Source organism: Lycorma delicatula, chromosome 7 (assembly GCF_047948215.1).
Source record: "Lycorma delicatula isolate Av1 chromosome 7, ASM4794821v1, whole genome shotgun sequence".
NCBI lineage: Eukaryota > Metazoa > Arthropoda > Insecta > Hemiptera > Fulgoridae > Lycorma > Lycorma delicatula.
Genome location: NC_134461.1, coordinates 51,190,171 through 51,216,994, shown reverse-complemented (window position 1 = coordinate 51,216,994; position 26,824 = coordinate 51,190,171). Strand labels below are relative to the sequence as shown.

Below are 26,824 nucleotides of genomic sequence, written 5' to 3'. Positions count from 1 at the left end.
ATGGCTACAGGGAGTTCAAACAGCTGCAGCTAGAAACATTTATTATTAGTTCAAAATTCCCTTTCTACAAAATGGTTTTTTTCATTTATTGTTGGGCTTTGGTTAAATTTTGAGAGGAAGAATTAAAAATAAATCAATACAGTAGTCAACTGGTGCAAATACACATGAGAGGTGTGCGCTTGTTACTTAATGAACAATCATCAAATATCAGATAGAAAATACAAACCAGCAAGCCTGGCATAACTGTTGAAATTGACAATAGCATATTTTCAAAATGAAGAATTATATCGGCTGGATACTACCTCAGAATTGGTTATTTGGAGAGTTTTGTAGAGAAACAAAGGAGTGCTTCATGTTCGTGATACCAGGTAGAAGTGCTGATTCATTGCTATCATTGGTAACTAATTACATAAGAGCAGGCTCTTATGCGTTGCTATTATTTCAGGCGAATAGGATTCATAATCTGCTGGGAAATTACATTTCATATAATTGTGAATCGCTCAGAAAATATTTTTGATCTTCAAAAATATACACACATATACACACACCCCCAAACATTTGAATGCATGGGGAAATTGGAGAAGAATTGAATTAAGAACCAGTTCAACACCCAAAGGCAAAAGATCGATTTGTACCTGACAACGTGAGTTCATGTGGCGTCAGCGTAATACTGAGCATGATTTATTTAAGAATTTTGCTGACCACTTTATTCCAAATGTTTTCATTCTATATTATCAGAGCTATATAATAAATTTTTTTAATTTATTCGATATAGACTGGAGTGGATGTACATGTTTAACTGAATCGTTTAAATTATTTAATTTTTTCTGAACAGTAAGTATGTAGAGGGTAAAAAGAAACTGTTTGCAAAATAAACATCTAATGAGCCCTTATTGAGAGCTTTTCAACGATATATCATAAGCGGTATTTATTTTCATCGGTTTCAGAGTTATAGCCAAATGAAATTTTAGTTAATGAAATATTTGGATGTTACAATGGGAAGGCACATCGGTTCAAATCTGACTTCCATTCTTTTTTAACAGTTTTTGAAAATTTTTTTTTTAATTTTGATATATTGATTTGTTATAATAAATTAACCTATGATTGTAAAAAAAATGTTACTAAAAAATGTAAACGTATCCATATATTGAATACTAAAAAGGCTACCTATATGATAAACTGAAGTCAGTGCACTGGTTTTCAATCAAATTTCCAGTGAAATTTGAATGAAAACCATTGATAAAACCATGAATAATGCTTTACCCTTCTTTATCATAATTATAAAGTGATTAAAGTAAAAATGTTATACATGCAGAGATATATATACTTTTATATTTTGATATATAACAACGATTTGCAATTAATTCTTATATTTAATGCATATCTAATTAGAACTGATAGCATTTTGTTGGAATAAGGAAACAGGAAATGTAAGAAGACTACATAATGTAAATTGGAGCATAACATTGGTAAATAAGTACAAACATTCACATAAACAAACATTAAATAAAAACAGTTTTATTTTTATGTGACTGTCCTTGAACTGATATTTTCAACAAAACAATTAAATCTTAAGTTTTTCATTTTACAAATAACAAATTATGATGATAAAATCAATTTTTGAAAACATAAAATACTGCTTGTCTGTGTTTAAAACAAGTTATCGCATGAATATACATTCCGTTTAAAATTTTTGAGCCGACTCAGCTTCACACCCACCTGAAAGCTGAACACTTTAAACTGGAGCTTACTGCTTCTCTTATTGAAGAAGATTTCTAAAGAGATAATCAGGATATCTCATACAACAAGAAAAATAAACAAAGCATACAAACATAGTTCTAGCTATCTGAAATTAACACATTGTTGTTTTTTGGATCGGGTAATTAGAATTAAGTTTTAATTGCATTATTTCTCTCATCTCACTGAGAAGTTTAAAATATGTTAAATATCCATTGGTCCCATTTGGAATTAAAATATATAAGTGAATTGAAAATATATATATATATTGTCTTCAGTCATTTGACTGGTTTGATGCAGCTCTACAAGATTCCCTATCCAGTGCCAGTTGTTTCATTTCAGTATACCCCCCCACATCCAACATCCTGAACAATTTGTTTTACGTATTCCAAATGTTTCCTGCCTGTACAAAAAATTTTTCCTTCTACATCCAATATTAAAGTGACTATTCCAGAATGTCTTAATAAGTGGCCTATAAGTCTGTTTCTTCTTTTATCTATATTTTTCCAAATGCTTCTTTCTTCATCTATTTGGTGCAACCCCTCTTCATTTGTCACTTTATCCAACCATCTGATTTTTAACTTTGTCCTGTAGCACCGCATTTCAAAAGCTTCTAATCTTTTCTTCTCAAAGACTCCGATCGTCCAAGTTTTACTTCTATATAAAGCAAAATAGTACAGTAATAGTATAGCCTACTTATCTCCTTCTGTTCTTGTTTATTAATTGCATCACGGGTTTCTCCATTCTATGTTTTCCACCATTGATAACTCAGAAAAAAGGAGCAAGGCAAAAATTATATTATTCGTAATATTATAAAACATTTACTTCAATTAGCAATACTATTCCCATAACTACTCCCATAACAAAATAAGTTTTTTCTTATGAGAAGAAAGCAAATTATTACAAAATTATCTTTACATTATATTTATTCATAAGTTAAAGAAAAAATAAGTATACTTACAAGCCTCAAAAAATTATTTATTGTACAAGATGACACCAGGTAATTCCAGTAACTAAGAAATACTATCTGTGAGTTACAGTAAAGTAAAAAAAATAATTAAATAAACTTCATTCATAAACTGTTAGTGTAGATAGCAAAGATATTTGCAAGTGAACACTATACTATTGTTTGTTAATACCAAGACTAGTGGTTAAAAAGGGTTAAGACACTAGTGGTTTCTTTTGTTAATGGGTCTAGTGTTTTATTTGCCAACCTGGAATAAATTCCGAACGATTATTTATTTTGTACTCTTGTCTTGTATGTAATCTTTATTATTTACTAATGACACTTATCACTATTTGATGTGTAATATTTTGATTGTTATCTTTGTTAATTATGCCCTGTTTTTATGTCATACTTACTGTTTTTATTATGTATTTTTATGTGTGATTTGTTGTTATTGACATGTAATATTGTTTTTGTTCACTACTGTTATCCTGGTTATAATTATTATTTTAATATTTGTGTTCTAGATTACATCTTGAATACTAAATTTTCTTAAAAAATAAATGTTCTTTTATCATCAGTAGATTTCAACATTTTTTACTAAACTACTCGCACTCTTCTGGTTCATTTTTACATTCAAAACAAGTGTTTGATTTTTCAGAATGTTTTTATGTATGTGTATATACTGCACTTTCCACAAGTAATAGTTATTTTACTCGTTTTTCTTTCTTTGAAGAAGCTTCACTGCAGCAGGTATAGCATTGATCTTTCCATGACTCGGTTATTTGCTTTCTTGAAGAGTTTGTTGTTATCTTATAACTTAAAATGCTTTCTACTGCTGTGATTATTGGTTTTTGTACTTTATAAGCTAAAGTACTTATTAGGTTTTATAAGCTGTAATCCATGTTTCTGTTAAAAGATTCTTCTTTTATTTGTGTTACTTTTATTCCATTCTGGATAGTTTTGAATGTATATTGAAAAAAAACATTTATACATATAATGTTAATTAGAGTATAAAAACATAAAGTGGCCACCTTCTAGTACTCCTGTTTGTCATGTACTCCATTACCATTTGATCGATTGAATCCATAGCGCCTTTTGTAGATTGTAAAATATCAGACTGATTGTTTATATCAGACGTAATTTTTCCTTTGCAGATTAATATCATTTTAGTAGACAAGAAGATTAGGCTGTTTTTAGGCTTTTCGTTTGTTATGTACGATAGTGAGATCACAGGAGCCTATTAGATTCTAGATCTGTGAATGCAGATATATTTAATTGCAGCGGTTGGTTTCCGGTTTCTTTTAATTCCTTTGGATTGAACTTCCCGTTTGACTACATGGTTCCTACTATCGCTTGATCATGTTCTTTGTAAAGCTGTTAACTTAAAAGAACAGATGTATAAAACCAATCAGTAGTTGCTTTCCTCCTTGACTTTGTGATACAAGTAACCAGACGTTTTACTACTGATATTGAATCTGCAGGTATACTCATCCTCTTTCCACAAGTTATATCCATGTTCAGTACAAAGCTGTTCATAATCTGTTAATAGTCTATTTGATTTAAATACTGTTATTTCTATGTTTTTCTTTTAAAAATACTTTATACAGACATCGACCTCCGAACAGGGACAAGATTTCATTGATAGCTGTATTTACTGATTGATGGTGTATAATGTTTGGGAAGCTTATTATTAATTAGTTCAAAGAGTTTCCTTATTGGAGCAAATTTGTCACTCTGTCGTTTTCATTTGTTTATCGTCAAATTGTATGATTGCGAGCAAACTATGAAATCTACGACTAATAGGAGCAATATATTATGTTGTTCAAAATCATTTGACCACAAGTAATGATAGTCTAAATTATTATTATTATTTGCATCGACTAATATAAGTATTCCTAAAAATTCAATTATTTTCATTTCACTGGTCTTGTCTAAATTTTGTAAAACTGCCTCTTCATTCGAATGTTTCACAAAGAGTTACGATGCATTTTCTGAAAAGAAATTTCTAAGACCCATAAATACTTGTTGCTCTTCCGGTATCCTTCAAACCCGGATTTTCATGAAATACATTTGCTATCGTTCTACGAGTAGCCTTAATCTCATGAGTTGAATATTTCTAATTTATACTTGATTTCACCGTATATTTTACTTAGTTATTTTTCAAGAACCAAATCTAATTCTTGTTCATCTTGAATGCTAGGTTCTCCTAAACCATCACCGTGAACGTTGTTGTAAGCAAAGTCTTCTGTTTCACTTGAATTGCACAACTCATCTTCATCAATATGTCATCTTAATGTAATATAATTTCTATATCACGGGTAGAAATATATTCATTCAATTTCAAAAAGATAAAACAACCATTTCACAAAAACTCAAATAAAACTAGCCTAGTGTAGAAAGTATTATCAACTACAAACACACTGACCTACTACTGATTGAATATAAGCAGGCATGCCAACTTACCGTAACAAAATAATCTCATTTAGAAAAACTGAAACATTTCAAGGAAAATACTTTCTGTTTAAAAAAATATTTTATTTAATAATATAAGAAGGGTCATTTGTTGGTCCAGGGGGGGTTAAAAAGTAATCCGTTATCTAATTTCTGTTATGAAAATAAAATGCTGTTACAAATCTGAACGTGAGTTTTCAGAAAAAAATGTTACCTTTAATGACAAATTAATTTTTTCAGATTTTTTTACTGTATGGCATTTTTTAGCACAATATTTTTCTAAACTGTGACCATTTTTTGCCCTCCCTTGGTCCATGTAGGGTTAATGTACTTGAAATTCATGTTTTGTGCGGGATCACAAAAAGAGTGTTAGAAACTTTATTTGTTCAATGGAAATATAAAAGGGGATTCATCTCTTCAGATGTTATGAGATTTTGTTATTGCCGAGCTATTGAACAACTCCGTGTTAAGTATTACCTATTCGTATGTTAGGCAGCAAAATCAGGCATGTACTTAGAGACTATTGCAGTTAAAATTTTCCCAAACGAATAAGATGTTGATGAAAATTGAATGATCATGTCATTAATGTGCGGTGGTTTGATGCCTTATGATTTTTTTGTTATGGAGAATAATCAGAGATGTGGTACTTTCCTTAAATGCAAATGTCCTGAATTACCTGAAGCTTTTTTAGTTAAAAATTGAGTAGATTTTATAAATTGAGATAAAACTTTGTTGTAAAAATATGTAATTTACCAGTTAAAAATGCTGACACGAATAATAGCACATTAGCATAGAAGGAGATTTTGAACAGTTCCTCTGATATGTATTAAAATTTACTGCAAAGTGTATTTTATTACTAATAATAGGAGAAACCAATTTTTAGTCCACCCACTACTTAGTAACAAGTATTAAAAATGTATAAATTTTATCTTACAGTAATTGTTTTTAAATGGATTTTATAATATTTTGACACAAAATTTAACTGTAGGTTTTTTCTTATAGTTTGTAACATTTTTGGAACGCTTAGCAAATGTGATGAGTGTGGATGAAATTACAAAAGATATTGGGGATGATCTTCATACAGAATCACTCTTATTAAGAGTTAAACTACCAAGATTAGAATGTGATAAACTTGCTGATAAGGTATTTAAAAATTTTCTTTTTTTTACACTAAGTATTATGTCATAATTTTTTTGCCATAAAGGAAATTGTCAAATTGATTCAGTTTCATAAATAATGTTTCTTAAAATATTTTGGTTCATAAAGTGTTTAATGTATTTAATTAAACACTTTAAATTAATTCTTTAAATTACATTAATTCTTTAATTAATTAATTAATGAATTAATTAATTCTTTAAATTACATTAAACATTGTTTGTTTACAGAAAAGAAAGATTATGTAATTAAAGGGGTAAAATGTTTTTTATTGTACTCTTTTATCTTTACTTTCACTTGCTTTGTATATTGGCTATCTCCAAAAGAAAGAGATGGATGTGAACTGATAAAACTTTGAGCTAAAAAAAATATTTAGCATGTCTTATTTTAATATTATATTAAAATACCTTATTGTGTAAAAATTATACAAATGAAAAAAAAAAGTCAATTGAAATTAAAAAAATTGTAGAAATATGTTGTGTATTGCAACAATAAAGTTAAGAAATAATGAATAAAGAATTTGCAAATTCAGTTAGTTGTAAGCTGTTGTTTAAATGTTAATTTTTGGAACTTGTAAATAAATCCAACATGCAATAGTGTAACTTAATGTACAGTTCTTAGAAAATATTGATATCATTTTTAAGTGTTGTCATAAATTTTGGGTAGTCTTTTGTTTTTAATTGTGTTTAAACCCTTAGTAGTTATGTTTTTAAGCAGTAATGAGTGTTTCTTTTTTTTAAAATGAGCAAAAAGGGTAAAAACCCACTTTTTATTTAGATTTTTAACATATTTATCCAATAATGTTTCTGAAGACATTGAATCTTTTTGTTTCTTCCTACAGACTTAAATATTTTATTTTTGATGTCATGTTTGCAACCATATTCTGTTGCTACAATTAATTTAAATAGTAAATTTTTCAGTATTATTAATGTTTGTTTTTGAAGGTCGTTAAGAAAGAAATGATGTAAAGGATTTTTTTTTAAACCAAGAATTAGGAACTGCTTTCAATCGGCTTATTTTAAAGTTGGTCATTGAATGTGTAGCATTAAAAAAAATAAAAAAACATTGTAGACATTGTATCAAATAATACACTACTCTCTTTTCTCTGTATGTGTTTGGTTTTGTTAAAATTTGGGTATATTTAAGCAGTATTGAATATTCCATGTATATTGGAAGAGTACTGAAAAAGGATGTGTTATTCGATTATAATTTATTTATTTGCCCTTTTTAGGAAGATAATAATTATACATGATCCATCATACTATGACTATACAAATACTATACTTCCACAGTTGTAAATCTTTCGCTGCTGCACATGGTGTCACTCACTGACAGCTGCTAACCTGCACTATCAGTTAATACTCGCCTAGTACTTAGTGTGAATCAGTATACTCACTATATGCACTATCAGTATACTCGCCTAGTACTTAGTGTGAATTGCCATCGTGATCCTTGTTCTTCTGTGCGTGATTTACTTATTGTTTTAATTCTCATTTTAGTGAGTGTATTGTTTGTATGCATGTAAAATCTGTGAATGTGTGTATCTAAAAACTGTGTATGTCTGTTTTGGGCTTGAAAATGGGTGGATAATTTTACAAATTCAAAATGGTGTGTGCTGTTTTGGGTGGAATAACAATAATAATATTAATTATAAAAAACTCAAATATAATATTATAAACTTAAGAAGGATATGTTTCACTCATTCCCAAAAGATAGCGCACAAAGTAAAATCTAGGTAAACAAATGTAGCTGACAAGACAGTTTTAATATTGTCAACACAACAATTTGAATCCTACATTTTAGACCTGATCGCTATGAGCCAGCCTTAGTAAGTCAACTTTTAAGTTATGAACCGTATAGAAAAAAAAAATTAAAAAAGATTCTCCTCCTACTGAGCACTTACCTAAAACAGGAACTGACAGTAGTGACTGGTTCAAAGAACATACATAGTGAAATTAGAGAAAGAAACAAGTAAATGAGGTGCTATCAAGTAAAAAAGTATTCCTTCATCACCAGAAAATTCATCAGTGAATGGTGAAGAGGAAAATCTCTCCGTGACAGGATCTCAGAGAGCCTGAAAACATTGTAGTAAGTACATTTACAGAAGGTGAAAAACTCAAGCTGCTTAGTGAACTGTATTATATCAAGTTAGAAAGCAAACATTTACAGGAGGAATTGTCAAAATTAAAATCAAAAAATTATTCACTGAAGCGGCAAGATAAATACGTGAAAAAAATATTCACTCCAGGCCAAATTCAAAAAATAAGAAAGAGCGTTGAAGTCAATCAAACTAAACGCATAAAGTGGTCTTTAAAGGTATTTCTAAAGCATTTTCTTTACACTCGGCTGAGCCACATGCTTATAGATACCATTTGAAACAGAAATATTCACTACCGGCAGTTTTGACTATAAAAAAATGAGTGAGCAAAGTTACAATCATTCCGGGTGTGCTAAGTGTTGTCATAAATATTTTGAAGAACTGCTATTTGTATCTATTTGAAAAGGCGAAAGAACAATACAAATTCGATGAAAAAACCATACGCTTCTACAACTTGCTAAATATGTCCAAGTGGTCAAAATTCATGGTTATTAAAAAAATTGGAAGCAGCCTGTTTTTTATGATTATGACTGCAAACTTACAAAACCCACATAATTTTTAACATAATAACTCAGACTATTGGATTCAACTTTGTGGTCATGACTTATGACTCAGGAGGTGGGAATGTAAATTAGCATTTTATTTATATATTTTTTAACATTTCAGTTATGCTGCTGAACTCTTGAAAGAAATTGTGATTAGTGACAATGAAAACATAATCGCAGCAGATAATGGAAAGATATTACTTAGAAAATAGCAGACGTATTATAGGCCTAATCATAACTTGAACATGAGGTGGCATTTTATTTGTTTTCCCATGGATATTTTTGATAATAGTCATTCATCATCATTTTTGTAAGTAGTCAACTTCATATAATATAAATAATCCAACGCTACTAAACGTCATTTGTATGTGTGCATCCCCCTTAGCTTAGCACTAGAATGTACTGATCACTAGTGGAAAATCCTGGTGTATACTAGTTACACATCGGTGTATACTTGTAATATTAAATATTGATATACCATATACATTTTATTTTTAAAAAAATTTGTTTATTGAAAAATAAAAGGAAAATTAATTTATTTTTCTACATAGTTTCCTGATTAAGAAATACATTTTTCCCAGCAAGAAGGAAGGTTTTTTATCGCAGCATTGTAGAATGAAGCTGGTTGCGTCAGGAGCCAATTGTGCACGGATCCCTCCTTGCCCTCATTGTCTTCAAATTGTTGCCCTCTTAGAGCTTCTTTAAGTGGCCCAAACAAATGAAAATCGCAGGGTGGTAGGATTAGGCTGTAGGGAGGATAATCAAGTTGAGTCCAGTGCATTTCTTCTAGTTTTGAGACTGTTAGAGCTGCCTTGAGCAGCTTGAGCCAGTCGAGTCCTTGGCTTTCACTGGGGCTGTCTCCCCTTTCCTCGGCCACTCCATACTGGCTTGTTTCAACTAGGGAATGTAGCAGTGGACTCACGTTTTGTAGCAGTTGACAATCCGACTCAAAAATGCATCACCTTCTTTCACAAACCTTGCTGTAAGACTCTGAGAGACCTCCAAACTTTTCAACTTATGATCTGCAGTCAAACGGTGAAGGACCTATCCGGCACACACTTTATCGCTTTACAGCTTCCATAAATTGTTCCCACTTCTTCTGCAATTTCGGATACTCTCACCTGTCGATCGTCTTCTAGATTGTCTCGAACCATGCAAATGTTTTCCTTTGTAATGCTGGTTTGAGGATGGCGATCGTGTTCCTGATTTTCCACTCATTATCGCCTTATTTGAACTTTTTATGCCAGGCTATCACACAAGTCCTCGACAATGTTTGGTCCCTGAACTGTGGAGTCAATCTCCGGAAAATTTCCATCGCTTGAACTCCTTCAAGAGTAAGAAATTTTATAATTATGTTTTGCGCAGTGGAGGGTGCACCTGTTGCTCCAACATCGTGAGTATTATTGATGAATTGGTTGGGAGTGTGGAACGGCTGACTCTCCACACTCCTAAGCATACTAGAAGCGCGGGCCCAGTCCTACCAACCGTAGATGCTTGTGAACAGAAATCCTGTTTATATTTGATTTACCTTCGTATTACAGTTGTTGCTGTTATTATTAATCAGATTTTTTCATAACTAAAAAAACAATTTATCTACATGGCCTTCAAAAGGACTAATCTGCATGAGAGTTAACAATATTGTACTAAATTTGTAATTTTGATTACATAATAATTACAAAGTACATGCGGTAGGTAATCTTGAAAAGCGCTAATAATATTGTGTATATAGTTTAAGTGCTCTGTAAATAATGTAATCATCAGCGCTTGTGTGATTTACCTTAAGATAAATTAATTATTTTTTAAATAGTTCTCTTATTTTTCTGTGCATTTACATTAACAATTTGCTTAAATTAGTGATGGTAACGGGGAAATTTTCAGAAAATTAATAAAAATTAGTTTAACTGTTTTTTTTTTCATTTTACGGTATTGAAAATGCAGTAATAAGTTCAGCTGTTTTGCTTAGTAATACCAGAGAAGATGTTAAAAAAGAATCTAGTGGATTTAAGATAATGGGAAATATAAATTCAAGGGAAAAGATAAATTCAAGTAGACACAAGACTTTTATAAAGTTTGTAAATAAACTTTTGAGAAAATTAGGAGCCTTAGAGAAGTAATTAGTTAAAAATTTACTAGTTTAGTTTTTAAATAAATTAAGGCCTCTCCAACTTTGTTACTGTTGAGATCAAATTGGTGGAAAATTTTATGTAAAAAATAAAAATATTTATTAAAAATAATTTCAGTTAAAATAATTATCAAAATGTAGCTTGGGTGAATTAGGATGTTTTTTATACTTTCTTTTACTTTTTTTATATTTTTTAGTGAACTTAAAACATAATACAGATTCATAAATTTAACTTGTATGTATTACTGTTTTAAATTTTACTCCCCCGTATGTTATCAGAGAGTGTTGTAATCTATGTGACCTAATTCAGTAGTATGAAAAAAAGAAAATTCTATGTAGAACAGTTATAGTATATATAAATTTGATAATGTAAATTCACAGTTAACCTCTTCCTAAAAATGATCGATCAGATTTTACCAGTGAAAATCTTAATGTAATTTCCACTTGATTTCATTAACCTTGTTTAATGATCTTTTGCTTAATAGTATTCTTTTTCTCTTCTGTTTTGAGGTTCCGTTTCGTTTAGCCATTCTGTGGTCAGAGCTAATTCTGTGGTCATTCAGCTAAGAGTTTATTGTTTTCAGCAACATTAGAAGTAACATAACTTTAATTTCACTTATTTTTATAGCGCTATAACCAAAAGCATATTTTCATGCGATGTAATTAATTTAACTTAACCCGTTTCTTATTTTGCATGTATGAAACTCTGAGAATGTTTAACACTACTAAAATTTGGTCTGGTGAATGTACTCTTGTACATTGCTCTCTTGTTTTGTGATGTCATAACATCACAAAACAAAGAGAGCAATGAGTAGAAGGCATGTTGTAGTAAACCCCGGGTTGCCAGTCTGCAAGTTATGTCCAAGAATCAATGGACAAAAAAATCATGCCAGTGTAGTTAAGTTCAAGATCATATCTGTGCAAGTCTCCTCCTCTGTACTTAATATTAGTTTAAGAGTTAAGGATATTTTTTGTTTGTATCAGATCTTCACTTCAACTGGTATTCTATGAGGTTTATTTATATTATTGTGGATAGTGTTAAAGAAATAATAAATTTCACTTTTAGCAAAAGCAAATGTAGATTTTTATTTTTTTTCCATGTTTTTAATTTTGTTTTTCGTAAATGACATTTTGCTTCCTTTAGTTGTTTTATTTTACATTTAATTTACTTTTCTTGTTAAGATGTAGTTAAAAATGCAATACCTATGTAAAAATTTATTATTTTATAATAAATTGATAACCATGCAATTTTTGTTAAATAAACACATTAATTGTCGCAAAGCCACAGACAGAGTTTCTGTTTTACAGTGTTACTTGAGTACCTGAGATAATGATAACTATTGAGGCTCGCATTCTGTATGTTTGAAAAAAATGATTAAAACCTGATTAGGTTTGGGATCAAGATGAGATATGAATCATAACATAAACAAATAACCATAAAATAAATAATGAATACATTAAAAGTATTAAACCATAGTGTATCAAAAACTGGACAAAAGATTGAGACCTTGACAATAGAGACAAACATTCATAGAACAGTGATTGTGCTTTAAGAATGACCGTAACAATTACACTGGTAAACATGATTTTTGACTCATGATTATCAATATGTGTAGTTAATGCAGTTTTCAAATATTATTTGAAATTTCTCCATCACCCACAGTTTTTTATTTTAATTTTTTTAAATATTTTAAAACGTGTTTTTCGTCAATTTGTCGATTGCCAAGTAAAAGCTCATAGAGCATTGTAAATATGATGGATCCAATTGAGCTAACTCAAGGGTAGTATTGCTATTGTTGTGCAGGTTCAGATGTGTATAGGCATGTACAAACACGATCTAGTGTACCATATATTCATAAAAACGATGCCGTTTGTGAGATAATAGTGAACCAGTAAACACATCATTGTGAATGCTTTGTGTGTCTGAGTTATTGTGTATTGCATATTTACAACTTTATTTCTTTTAATTACTTGTTAATTACAAAATTCCTAGAGTCTGTTTAAATCATCCTACAAATTTTTGTTATGTATCTGGTGAAGTGATGCTAAAGTCCCAAAGGCAAAACCTTACTCCATTAGTAAAAAGTGTAATGAACTTCATTTTGGGTGTAGAGTCAGGGACCAAACAAGGGCTTGGGCCCCACGTATCTGTTACTTTTCATGTTCTAGGCTCCTCACTGCATGGAAAAATGGCACACGCCACATGCCATTTGCTGTCCTTATGATTTGGAGGGAACCCAATATCACTCTTGTGACTGTTATTTCTGCTTAACAAACATTAAAGGGATTACATCAAAATCAAAACATACAGTGTGTTGTACCCTAACTTGCAATCTGCAATAAGACCGGTTCCACACTGCAAAGAATTGCGCCCCGTACCAAAGCTTCCAGAACATGTGACATTAGAGGAAGAGAGCTTTAAGTCTGATGGAAGTAAGGAAGAAAAAGAAACAGATTCTGGTGATACAACTTTTGAACAAAGCGTTTCATCTGAGCTTCATTTACTCTCATATGATCTCTGATGACTGATCTCATATGAGATTTAAAGTTATCCAAAAAACAGTCTGAAATGCTTGCTTCCCGGCTAAAAGGATGGAATCTTTTTTAAAAGAATACAAAGGTATGTACGTATTGTAATCGTCATTCTGAATTTAAAGACTATTTTTCTGAAGAAAATGGCTTAGTGTTTTGTAATGACATCTCTTCTCTTATGGAGACACTTTGTAATGAACATATCCCAACAGAATAGCACTTGTTCATTGATTCCTCTAAAGTTAGTTTAAAAGCTGTGCTTCTGCATAATGGCAATAAATTCCCATCTGTACCTGTAGCTCACTCTGCTAATATGAAGGAAACATTTGGAAACTCAATTTATATTGGAAAAGCTTCAATATGCAGTGTATGAATGGAATATCTGTGGTGATTTGAAGGTAATTGCACTTATTCTTGGTCTGCAGCTTGATTACACAAAGTAATGTTTTCTGTGTGAATAGGATAGTAGGGACAGAAACAACCATTTCATTAGAAAAGAATGGTCTAAACAAACGCTACACTCATTCCTGAATAGAAAAATGAAAAATCTACTTCTGTTATATATCAAATAAGGATTAAAAAAGAATCCTGTCAAGGCCATGGAAAATACTTCTGGTTTCATGTATTTAAAACAGAGTTTCCTAAAATTAGTGATACAAAAATTTATAGAAGGAATATTTGTGGGTGCACAAATACGATTACTAATGCATGATGAAAATTTGAGGAACTATTGAATCCACTGGAGAAAGCAGTTTGGCAAGCATTTAAAAATGTTACTCAGAGTTTTTTGGAAAATTGAAAGGTGGAAAATTACTGTGATATTGTCAGTGATCGTATAAAAATTTGGGTTGTAGTATGTATCTAAAAGTACACTTTCTGCACCACACTTAAAGTTCTTCCCAGAAAATCTTTGTGCAGTGAGTGATGAGCACAGGGAACACTTTTATCAGGGATTTCAGCTATGGAAAAGAGGTACCAAGGCAAATGGAATCCCGATATACTGACTGATTATTGTTGGTTGGACCATCATAGGGATGCTCCACAGGCGAAGTATAGCAGAAAATCATCATTTCTTACTTTGCAGGTGAGTCGCATGTCTGAATAGAGAAAGTATTAAAATATTTGAAATTATAAATGCCTATTTCTCAGAAACCTTGCTTGATGGGGAAAAACTGATAATCATATTTGAATTCAGGTGAAAAAATATTATCAGAATCACATATTTTTCTTACCAAGACAAAAAAAATTATTTTTTGTTCTCCAGTGTTATAAGCAGTTGGACATAAGCCAAGATGTTGATTTCATTAAAATTTTAGAATAATTCTTTGATACAGATATTATAATTATCTTACTGTGTGTGTTACTTAGTTTGCACTTATTGTTGTAATCTTCAAATCATGCTTAAGAGCTGTATTCTCCCCTGTTTGGCTCATTTCTTAAAATTTGCTTATTGCTTTGTCACTTCTTCACTTTTTGTGGAGGAAGTTTAATGCGAGTTTTTGGTACTTAATTATAATTAATTTTAATGTTTTTGACTATTAGTTAATGTAACGTGATGAAATTTATTCAAGATGAATTACTTTTTATAAATTGAAAGTTCTTGGATCTTTGTATGTTTTAAAGGCTGAAAATATATTAACATAGACAGCTATGCTGTAATTTAGATTTATTTGTAATTTTTATTTAGTCTTTAATTTTATTTTATTAGATGCTTGTGCTTTAGTTTATTTTCCATCTTATAATTTCTGTATGTTATATTCTTTATTTTCCAAGTTTATTTCATTACTAAACTTTACTTGCATAGTTAATACTCTCTTCTTTTATTATAATGGGTTAAATAAGTAATTTTTTTGTAAATTTATAGTTACTGTGGTTTACAATCTTCAAAGTCGTGTTAGAAATCTAAGAGATCAATTACAGAGAAGAGATCTTCATTTAGATTTGCTAAGAGGAAAAGTTGCATTGCACTCGTATGTGATAACTTTTAGAAGCTGAATGTGATGATGCAAACCTTAGGTAATTTTAGTTATTTATTGAGAATAACGAGTTCTTTGGTTTCTGTTTTATAAAACAAGATAATATTCTAAAACATAATAATCTTAACAAAATAACTTAAATTCTCTTATGCCGTCTTTATTTTATGATTGCAAGAGTTTTGTGGTTAAAAAAAAGAAGAAAAATCCTTACAATAAACGAAAATAAATAAATAAAGAATAGTATTTAAATTAAATAAACAATTAGATTGATCGCTACATAATTTTAAAAATATTGAAAAAAAATCTTCATCTGATTTGAATAGTGTAAACTTTCTTTTAAAAGATTCAAAAAGTTGTAGAAAATAACACCCTGGGTGTTGGGTACCACCTTGGACTAGTGCTTTGGACAAAATAGCATGTTTTTGCAACTCGTTGTTGGGGATGGCCAGCTGCAATGTTTAGGGATGTTGGTTACCCCTTAGAACATTTATTGACAACTCCAGCACTTTGAAAATCAAATATCCCTATTACAGAGGCCTGGTAGTCAGAAATGTTTGCCCCATTATACCTCACATAGTTCTGCTTCCCGAGAAGGTAGCAGATTCTGCTTGCAATCTGTACTGCAGTTACAGTTGATCTGTCTGGAATGTGTTGTAAGGAGACCTTACAATACATTCAGCCCTTTAGTCAGTGGAATAAGAATTATCAGAACCTACTGAATCGAGGGTATAGCATGCAGAAAGGATATAACAAAGGATCATCTTGTTTTTCGGTATTGTAGCAAATGTGTTCACATTTTTATGATGTACTTGTTTTTAGGATTAAATAACAAGAAATGACTTAACATTTTTTCCAGCCAACTTTTTATTAATGGTCTGATGATAAGTAGTCACTGAAAGTGCTATAAGTACCTTTATTTTATATAATAATAAAGCTTTTACATTTTTTATCTGTTAATAATTATTTTGTTTAATTTTATAGTTGTATATTCAGACCTACAGATGCGGTTTGTTCAACCATTCCTTTATTAAATCTGATTATGATAATTTACTGGTGTGGCTTCATTTGCTTAATTTGACAGTAATTATTTTTTAATGATTATAATTAACTTGGTTTACCTTTCTCCTTTATATTTAAAAACAAAATTTTTTTAGACATAGGTTGGCTTAGAATATTGATGCACCACAAAACTGCTGGTTTATAATGATTCTAACCTCAACACCATTGGTGGATATAAGATTCCCTTGTGTTTTGATGTACTGCATTTTGAAATTTTCTAGAAATAGTGAAATCATTGTGTTTGAGGAAGGTACAGTAAGTTTAATTCATTCTTTGGTACTTTTCAGGAATTTGACAGCAAAAAAAATAAAATAAAAATTTGTTTTTAATTAATGTAAAATAACAATAATTAACATTATTGAATTTAGTTTACAAATTACTTTTGTTATTAATAAGCTGTATGTAACTCGTGTATTTAGCTTAAATTAGATGAGGTTAGTGAGTGAAGCAAGCATAGGTTATGTTTTGTTAGCTTATGTTGATATTTGTTCATTAGATGTACCATTAGTCACTACACAAAATTATAACCAACATAACCTATGCTTACTTTTTCTTACTAGCCTCATCTAATTAATATTAAATATACAAATTATATACAACAGTTGTAAATAAAAATGTGGCTGTAAATTCCAAAAATGTACCTACTTTTTCTGCAATTATTATTATTTTTTAAATAATTGTAAATGGCACTAATGATAATTTTCATCTCAAATTCTTTAATGTGAGATATGGTGGGACACAGATTACAGAGTGTCTTAAGCCGGTCAATTTTATTGTATTCTTATATATTTATACCAAGTGATTCAAAAAGGGACTTCACAACTTTAAAAGCTTATAAAAATTTATTGAGAAACTTACAGAATCATTTGAGCTCTCATTTCAAAGAAAAACAAATCACATTTGTCACCCGACATTCAGTTTGGTGTTCGATATGGCTGCTATTTGTAATATGATATATATCCCACCTGATTTCATTCCTATTCGTTTTCATTCCAGACTGTTGCCAGCAAATTAGAAGTTAATTCGAAGTTCTAGCTTAACAAGATCACAGGCAAAGATGTTACACAAATTCACTCTTTTATGAAACGCCACAAGAAAAAATCTAGCGGGATGAAATGCGGGTCGGGAGGTGTCATGCAATTGGACCTTCACGACCAGTCCACCGATCTGGGAATCGAGTATCAAGAAAATCTCGGACTTGTAGGCATTAGTTTTGTTAGCTTATGTTGATATTTGTTCATTAGGTGTACCATTAGTCACTACACATAACCGACATAACCTACGCTCACTTTTGCTTGCTAGCCTCGTTTAATTAATGTTAAATATACAAATTATATAGTGAGGTGGTGCTATCAGCAAGACGCTGATAGTAATGGTATCTATCTTGGTCATCATTGTCTAACTGAGGAATTAAAAAATTTTGAAGCCTGTCCAGATAAACTATACTATTTATGATTGCCTTCTGGAAGAAGAACGGACTCTTGTGCTTGGAAGAGCTTTTCAACAAAGGTCTGGTGCTATGAGTAAATTGTATGCCTACTAGGAGGCTCTACTGTTCTCTATGAAAATTATGCTGAACTGCAGTTGCTGAATGCAAATCATGAAACCAAAGCACACAGCGAGTACGTTCTGCACCAGTAAATGTATCCATTTTTAACAACACTTAACAGCACTGGTGGGTGAATTTAGTACTAATAAACTACGTGAGTCAAAACTTGATGTGTTTTGCTCTGAAATGAGACTTCAACCAAATCTGTAAATTCTCAGTAAATTTTTATATGCTTTTAAAGTTGTCAATTCCTTTTTGATCCTGGTATTTTTTCGGTACGGTAACTTGTAGGGCCATAAGACTTATCTTATTGCTTAGGCCCATAAGAAAGAAGAAAAGCTTGTTATTTAAAGCTATTACTGAGGTTATTAATTATATTATAATGTAATAGCTAATGGTAATTAACTTTATGACAATAGATTTTTAATTTCATTTCTTGTATTATTTATCATTTTTCTTTCTTTGTTGAATAGAGTAAAAAAGTTGAATAAACAGCTCGATAAACTTCAATTGCAACTTGCAGAATCCAGGTCATTAAGTAGAGATTTAAAAGTTCAACTTACTGAAGCCTGTGATTACAAGATAATAATAAAAAGTAAATACCTCATTGAATTTAATTAATAAGTATTAAAATTTTCAGCAATTGATTTATGTTACTAATACCGTAAAATGCATACAAGATATATTTCTTCAAGTGTTATCATGCCCTTCGACTTTATTGTTAAAATTAATAAATTAATTATGCTTGGAAAGTGAAGGTTTGAGTTTGCTTTTTATTTATTTTCTTAATTCTGAATTTTTATATATGAAGAAATTTATTCAAGGGTAGTAGTTGATTTGGGTTGTTAATATATGGGAAATATTTCTGTAAACATAAGTTAGGAATTGCTTTGTTTTAGGAATGCAACTAGTGATATATTTCACTCTGATCATTGCACCAAGAATAAAATTAAGCTATACTAAACAGTTGGGATTCAAAATTAAGGGACAAATTAGATGGTTTTCATTTTTTTTGACCTGAAAAATTGAATAAAACGCATTCCAGAACTACATCTCGTCATTTTCAAGAAAACTTTCACAGTCTAAAAAGTTTTATTTGAAAAGAACTTTTTTTTGGTTTGTTGAGATTAATTTTGGTAAATTACAACTGATAAATAAAAATATAATAAATAAAAAAAGCAAAACTTGTTCATAACTCTATTCTGAGGAATTTTACATAAAATGAAAAGAAAACATTTGATGATAATGGAAAAATTGAAACCTTGAAAAACGGTAGGATTATTCTTCTTTTGGAGAAATCTACTGATAAGAAGGTGGTTTGATGATAATGGAAAAATTGAAACCTTGAAAAACGGTAGGATTATTCTTCTTTTGGAGAAATCTACTGATAAGAAGGTGGTTTTTTTGCTCACACCTACACAAGTGAAATTAGGAACAATTATTTTTTTTTATACGAATATGTTCATTTGAGTCTAAAACAACACTAAAGTTTATTAGGAATACTTTTCCAAGAAGGTTAACAGAGTATTGAATTTACTGTCTCATCTTTTAAATCACTTATGATAGAAGATGTAAATTCAGCAAAAATGATAATTCAAACATTTTATACATAAAATATATGTTGGATTGTTTTTAACCATCTCTAAAAGGAGGAAACTGGAATTAGAGTATATTTGATATTTCCATTGATGTTGTGGTCTGATTGTCACCAAAGCTCGAATTCAGTTGTGAAAGTAATTTAGACTTTGGAAAGTAAATATTGAAATCTTGTAATAGGCAAAATAGGAAGGCACACTCTAATTTCCATGGTTTCAAGAATTCCCTTTTATATTTTCACTCAAGTGAGATAAATTAGTTAAAGGGGAATTATCAATTAATATTCTATAAGTGCTGGGAACATTTAAATTGATATTTTCCTACTAATTGTTGAGGTACTAATTCTATGTACATATGAAGAATAAGCCAACTAAAGTGCCCATTACAATTTTTTAGTTTCAGCCATTTGTTGAATAGCTTGATTGTAAGAGTTTAGTGAAATTATTTATGAAGAGTTATTTAGGAAAGGAAGAAAAATTAGTTTGGTTATCCATTTCCAAAGGATTATAAAAGAGATTTAAATTAAGCATAACATTTGTTTATCCAAAGAAACAAATAATTCAGCTAGTTGTAAGTGCAACATATTGTTAATTTACACTTATAAAATTTTTAATGTAAAATGGTGCATCCTTATATTGTTCTGATGGATCGGTTTGAAAATTCCAAGTTTTCAAAATAAATGGTAAATAACCATTTATTTTGAATTTTAGGAAAGTAGTTCCTTAGAAATGCTTACTTCAATTGATGGTTGAAGTTTTTTGATAGAAATATTTAGTGTACTCTATAAACATTTATTTTAGTTCAGCTGTATTATAACGTTTGGATTTTGCAGCTGAACCTGTATCATAATGAGGGTTATTACAAAACAGATTTTCATTACAATATAGATGATCAACCGATCAGAAGCTACTCTTTTCAATCAGTGACCTATTTATTAGAAGTGGGTATTATTTAATTTATCATCTGTTTTCTTACTTTGTTTTTAATCCAGTTTAGTAGTTAGCAAGCAGAGATTAATTTGAAATTACATCAGTAGGTAATTATGTTTCTGTGTTATACTGTTTGTACTTTTGTTAATTATCTTTGTTCTGAACAAAAACGTCTTTAATACTAATCGATATTAAAGAAAAGGCAGAAATTATGACAAATAACTTATTACCACAGAAATGTATATTTAATGTATTTTTTGAAAAATTAAAAATAAAATTCTGTAAACAATGTAATTGATTTAAAACAATAATCCTACCTATTCTACCAGCCTGTTATACTATGCTATACCTATCCTACTACTCTACCTACTCAACTATTATGTGTACGTATGTATCAAAATAAATTTTGATGTGGTATGAAATATTTTTATTTTTTTTATATTGCACTGATAGACAAAATAATTTTTTTAATGTTTCTCTAAGTGTGAGATACCATTTCTTGAATTGCTTTTTTGAGTACATTACGATCTGTAAATACAATTTTTATATCACCCTTAGTTTTAAATAAATTATGTTTTGAAAAAAAATTAAGGGAAAATGTAGTTAAAAATCTGTAAAATTTATAATTTTGCATGGCCAGACCTGTATTAGAATGATTTCACTGATTCTTTTCTATTAAACAGTTTTTTTAATTAATAGCCTCAGGCACATCCTGAATTAATGTTCTACAGTAATTAGCTAGCATGTTAGTATTCCATTTCTCTTTATAACGGCTTTCAATCACTGAAACATCTTGGTGGAAACGTTCACCGTGTTCGTCACATATGTCTTCGAGGTTGTCTGGGAAAAAATCCAGATGCAAGTGGAGGAAATGTGTTTTCGAAGACATTACATCCGATAGCTCTGTATGAAGTAAGAAGTTGATTAACATATCGTGGAAATTGTCGGATTTTTGTTTGCCATGAAAATTTTTTCAAACATCCTAAAATGAAGCCCAACTTGCTCTTTCTACATTAATTAACATTGATTGAAATACATCACTTTGACCAAATCTTCTCTTAATTGAGGAAAAAAATATATTCCTTCTTTAATTTTTCCTTTACTTGCATTCAGAAATTTATGCCTGAAGTACAAAAATCCGGGACTAGTCCTCTTCATTGCTTTTACAAAATTTTTCATTAGTCCTAGCTTGATATGGAAAGGGGGTAAAAATATTTTTTTGGGTTCAACTAAGGGATCGTGAATAATATTTTTTCTATTTGGAGTTAATTTCTTCCACTCTTTGGTAACATAATGTTTATCCCTAGCAGCTCGACTGTCCCATTCACAAAGAAAACAAATGTACTTAGTATAGCCTAACTGCATGCATAACAAAGTAGCTATAACTTTCAAATCACCAGATATGTTCCAGCTATGTTTTTTATAATTTATTTTTTCATGAACGTCTTTCATCACATCGTATTATGTCTCTTCCAAATTAATACTGTAAGCGATTGATATCGAAGGATATTTGTTACCATTGTGTAGTGGAACCACTTTTAAACTATACTTGGACGAATCTATGAAAAGGTGCCAGTCCTAAGGTTTATGAACTTGTCCTAAATATTCTATCTAACTTATCCTATCAATATTTGTGCAATAAACTAAATTATTTTCATCAATAAAGTACTGAGAACGTTCTTTTTGTCGGCTTTCAAAGCTCAAGATTTTTGTATTTTTTTGAAGTAAATTCCAACCTTGCAGTCTTGATCCTAACAGTTCAGCTTGATTTTTTGATAAATTTAAATTCCTAACCAAGTCATTTAATTCACCTTGTGATATAAGATGTGGCTTATTGGAAAATAATTCAAAATTGTAATCATTGTTGTCTTCTTCAGTATTACCTGATTCTTCATTGCTGCTTTCGAAACATACAATCACAGGTGGCTCAGGAACTGGAATAATTTCACTGTGAGGTACAGGCCTGATTGCAGATAGCAATGAAGGATATTTTAAAATATGTTTTAATTTTTTAGAAATTCCAGACACACATGTTAAACAAAAGTAACAATCGGTTACATGACGCTTCGGTTCATGGCAAACCATAGGTATTCCAAATGGTAAAGCCTTCCTTGTATCTTTCAGCCATCCTCTTAAATATACAGAACAATTAGTGCATACTATATGAGGAGCCCACATCTTATCCTGATCACCAATTTTACACTGAAAGTACAAATGATATGCTCTTTTAATTAAAGGTGTAACGTTTTTTCTGTTGTATGCTTTTGTTATGCGAGTTTACCATAAAATCCAAAGGCATCCACATCATTTCCACAATTTCAAGACATTATGTCACTGCATAATGTTTTAAGTTAATGTTAAGTTTTAACAAACTTAAGTCAGCAATAAGACTGAACAAAATTAATACATTCCTAAATTCAGTGCTTAATACAAACAACACAGTTGTGTTTTCAGCTACATGTTTTGATCTGCACAGACATGATTATGAATCTTGTCCATGAAGGCTCACTCTTCAGTATTAGATATGATGTCATAATATGTGACTATGATATGATTTAATTCTTTGTCTGTACAAAGTTTACAAATTGTGTTAACAATGTTAAACAATTAAAAATGAGATAACAAAATACAGTATAGAAGCATAAAATGCTAACTATATAATGCTAAGTTCATATTAATTTTTAGCATAAAAAACAGATTAAAATCATGTATCACTTTTTTGAGAAACAAAAATTATGTTTATCAGTGTGTTATTTAAAAATAAAAATAATTTTTTTATTTTACTTCTCTAATAAAAATTATTTGACCTACTTAATACACTTGCTATCTCATATTTGGTTTGCTGTTTGGTTGCATAATTAAACTGTACTGCAGCTCAAAAAAACGTTGCATAGTTAAACTGACTGCAGCTCAATAAAACAACTTTTCACATAATTTAATTGGAAATGAATGGATCACCTCATTACATTTGATTTTGTGGCAAGTAACTTTTATTTGTTATTACTTATTTAAATTGTTCCAGCCACCATCTCAGGTTCTCAGGTTGCTATATGCTATGAAAACAAAAAAATTAATAATCTGTTGAAGTAAATACCTCTCATTGCTGGAACTATACAGAAAAACTAATTATAAAATTTTTTGTTATATTTTTTAGTTTGGTATATTTACTTGTCAAATATGTTTTGTAATATTGTACTTGGTAATTTTGTAATTCTATTTAATCCATATTTGTAGCTTAACATTTGAACAAAATTAGTTAACATTGTTAAGTTAGTATTATTAATTTATTTTTAACAGGTTCGAACAACTAGTGAAACAGTTGAACAAGAAAGATCAATGCATGAAAATTCAATTCAGTTGCTTAGAGATGATTTAACTAATACCAAAGCAAGTTTAGCTGATTGCCATCGTAGAGAAAACCAGTTATTCCTTTAGTTAGTAAATAATTTATGTGAAGAGTTATAGGACCGATGATTTTAAAAGTAAAATAAAATATACAGAATATGATGTACCAATTATTTTTTAATATGTAATTACAGCAAATGTAATGGTATTTATTGGCGTAACTCCATTTTTTGAATAACATATCAGACAAATGTTCTCTACTATATTCAATACACTGTTGTATGATATGTGGTTTGATTTCTTGTGGTGGATTTGAGTTTTCTTAATATTGTTAGGTCTACGACTGAACACTCTAGACTTTAGATACCTCCCTCCTAGAAAATAGTCACATAGTCGTAGGTCTGGAGAATGTGTTACTTCTGTACAGATTTGGATATGGATACTAGATCGTGGATACCACTCTTCTTTGTTGGTTAGGTTTCAATTAACCACACATTTCAGGAATGGTTCACCTGAGACTTCACTTCATTTCATATATAGTATGTATATATATATACACATTATGTATTACTTATTTATTATATACTATATATATTATGCATTATATTATTTATTTTATATATTCATACATATCCTTACACATTCTCTGAAATAATACCTTATGGTGGTTTCAGAGGCTAAACAGAAAAAGAAAGGTCTGGAGAACGTGCAAACTGGTAGCATCTCCTCCTTTAGAAACCATGCAGTCTGAAAATATTTCTTGAACCAACACTATGGATGCTCTGATAGTCTAGACTGTTGTTCCATCCTGATGGAACCACACCATATTCAAATCGATCCTACAATGAACCAGTTCAGGAGCAAGAAAATCTTGTAACATTGTTATGTACCGGTCAGAATTGGCTGTCACAAAGTGCCCTTCTCTTCAAAGAAATAGGGCCTATGATTCCAAAACTTGCCAGACAGTTACTGTTGGGGAAAGTTACAAAAATAAAATTACAAATAGCTCGTTTTTGCCAAAAGAATATTGGACTTTATTTTTAACAGAGTGAAAAACAGAATTATATAACCATGTTCATAAAAACAAAAAAAATGCATAAAAACACTATTACATATTATCATTTTGTTAAGATAAAATGATAATATTGATGATTTTGTGCCGTGCACAAAATCTCCTTGTGCGATATTTATATACAACAATTCTTGAGTAAAGTATAGGTAAACTTATTACATTAAATATTTCTTTTACATAAACACAGTGTGTAATAACAATACAGAGTATAATAATAGTATCTTATTGTTTAACAGAGGATTACCTTAATATTTGGTAGATGATTACTGTTTTCTGTTAATGAAAAACAAATATCTTGACACTCTCCGGCACAGGATGCAATCTGGATTATAACGACAAAGAGTTCAACGGACGAAAAACACCAATATGTTGATATTCAGTCGTACAAAACATAATCTCTCAATCGTGGACCTTATATACGTCTACATAAGTTCCTTCAAGTTAATATTTTATAATGCAGTTATAGAGAAGAAAAAGCACAAACACAACGTTTAAAGGATCCTTAACACACAATAAAAAGATTCATTGTTGCAGAACATGTGCAGTCCACTTGTCAACTACATGAAGTGTGAAGCTTGACTAAACAATGCCAGAGTTGCAAGACGCACCAATGATCACTCGAATGATGGTCGGAGAGACGACACACAAGAAGAGAAGAGAGTGACCACAACGAGAGACTGCCGAAGCAGAAATGATGTGAAAGAAGTGACCTGACTCTAGTGGTGAGCCGGGTTATATAGGGTAAGTGGAGCTGAGTGCATCCGAAAGGAGCTGTGTGAACCGTGAAGAGCCGCTAAATTGTCAGGCGCCGAGTGCATCTGAAAGGAGCCGATGAATTGTATCATGTTTAGGTTTAGTTCTTTTTTTTTTATTTATTATTTTTTTAAACATTATACACATTGAAATAATATAGAATTAAATCTTAATAAATAAATAATAATCAATACAAAAGTCATAAATAAAAATCAACTGAGCATATATTTATATGTATGTTGAATGGAATGCATTAATTTCGGTGTATGAAAAAATTTTTTATTTATAATTAAAATATTTATCGAAATACTGTTAAATTTTAGATGAAAATAAGTCAAATACCAAACCAGTTGAATTAACTTAAAAACTGCTTTACGCAATGGCGTAAACAGTTACTAAGGATTATGAAGAGTATATATATAATGCTGCTTAGGATTTGTATTAAACCGTAACAGAAAGTTTTTTTTTTATTCACAGTGCCTGATAAATGAAAATATGCTTTGTAACTCATCAGCAGGACCATTTAATCTGCAAACAAATAGAATTTGCACAAAATGTCACTTGATTTGCTTTGTCATACTTACATAGATTTTGTGCCATCATTATATTGATGAAAGTTGAAATCCTTGTGAAGAATTCTTCTGACACTACTGTGAGATAAACAAAGAGATGCTGCACTCTTTGTTTGCTGATGCTGCTTTTTGGTTGAGAGCTGAGGACTTCTCATTATTGTCTGCCTAACTCTTTCAATGTTTGGAGAACTCATGTAGTGCACGGCTGGTTTGATTTTTTGTTGTAAAAACATGAATTCAGAAATCTTATTATCCACAACTTCATTGTATTGCGAATAAGATTGGTACGGTGATATGAAGTTTTAAATTGCTAATGGAATAATTTGTGTAATTATGACCAAATTACTATTTTAAAATTCATTTCCAATATGAATGAGCGGTGTA

General features: G+C 30.2%; 1 protein-coding gene across 14 annotated transcripts in view; it reads left to right on the top strand.

Moving 5' to 3' along the window:
- LOC142327793 (uncharacterized) overlaps nucleotides 1-26,824 on the top strand; it is an 87,731-nt gene that overhangs the window by 46,146 nt on the left and 14,761 nt on the right. For 4 of the 14 annotated variants that reach the window (XR_012757096.1, XR_012757101.1, XR_012757102.1 and 1 more), the window contains 3 exons: nucleotides 6,140-6,280; nucleotides 15,454-15,605; nucleotides 18,647-20,926. The exons of 1 other annotated variant lie outside the window; for it this stretch is intronic. Coding sequence is in view for 2 of the 13 variants with exons in the window: in XM_075371131.1 (XP_075227246.1) it covers nucleotides 9,181-9,245; nucleotides 18,647-18,768; nucleotides 23,996-24,009 (201 nt within the window). In the remaining 11 variants the exon portion in view is untranslated. Of the gene's footprint in view, nucleotides 1-6,139; nucleotides 6,281-9,056; nucleotides 9,246-11,567; nucleotides 11,653-15,453; nucleotides 15,606-18,646; nucleotides 20,927-23,995; nucleotides 24,252-26,824 lie in introns of those variants that run through there. 9 more of the 14 variants (XR_012757098.1, XM_075371132.1, XR_012757093.1 and 6 more) reach the window with 8 other exon arrangements.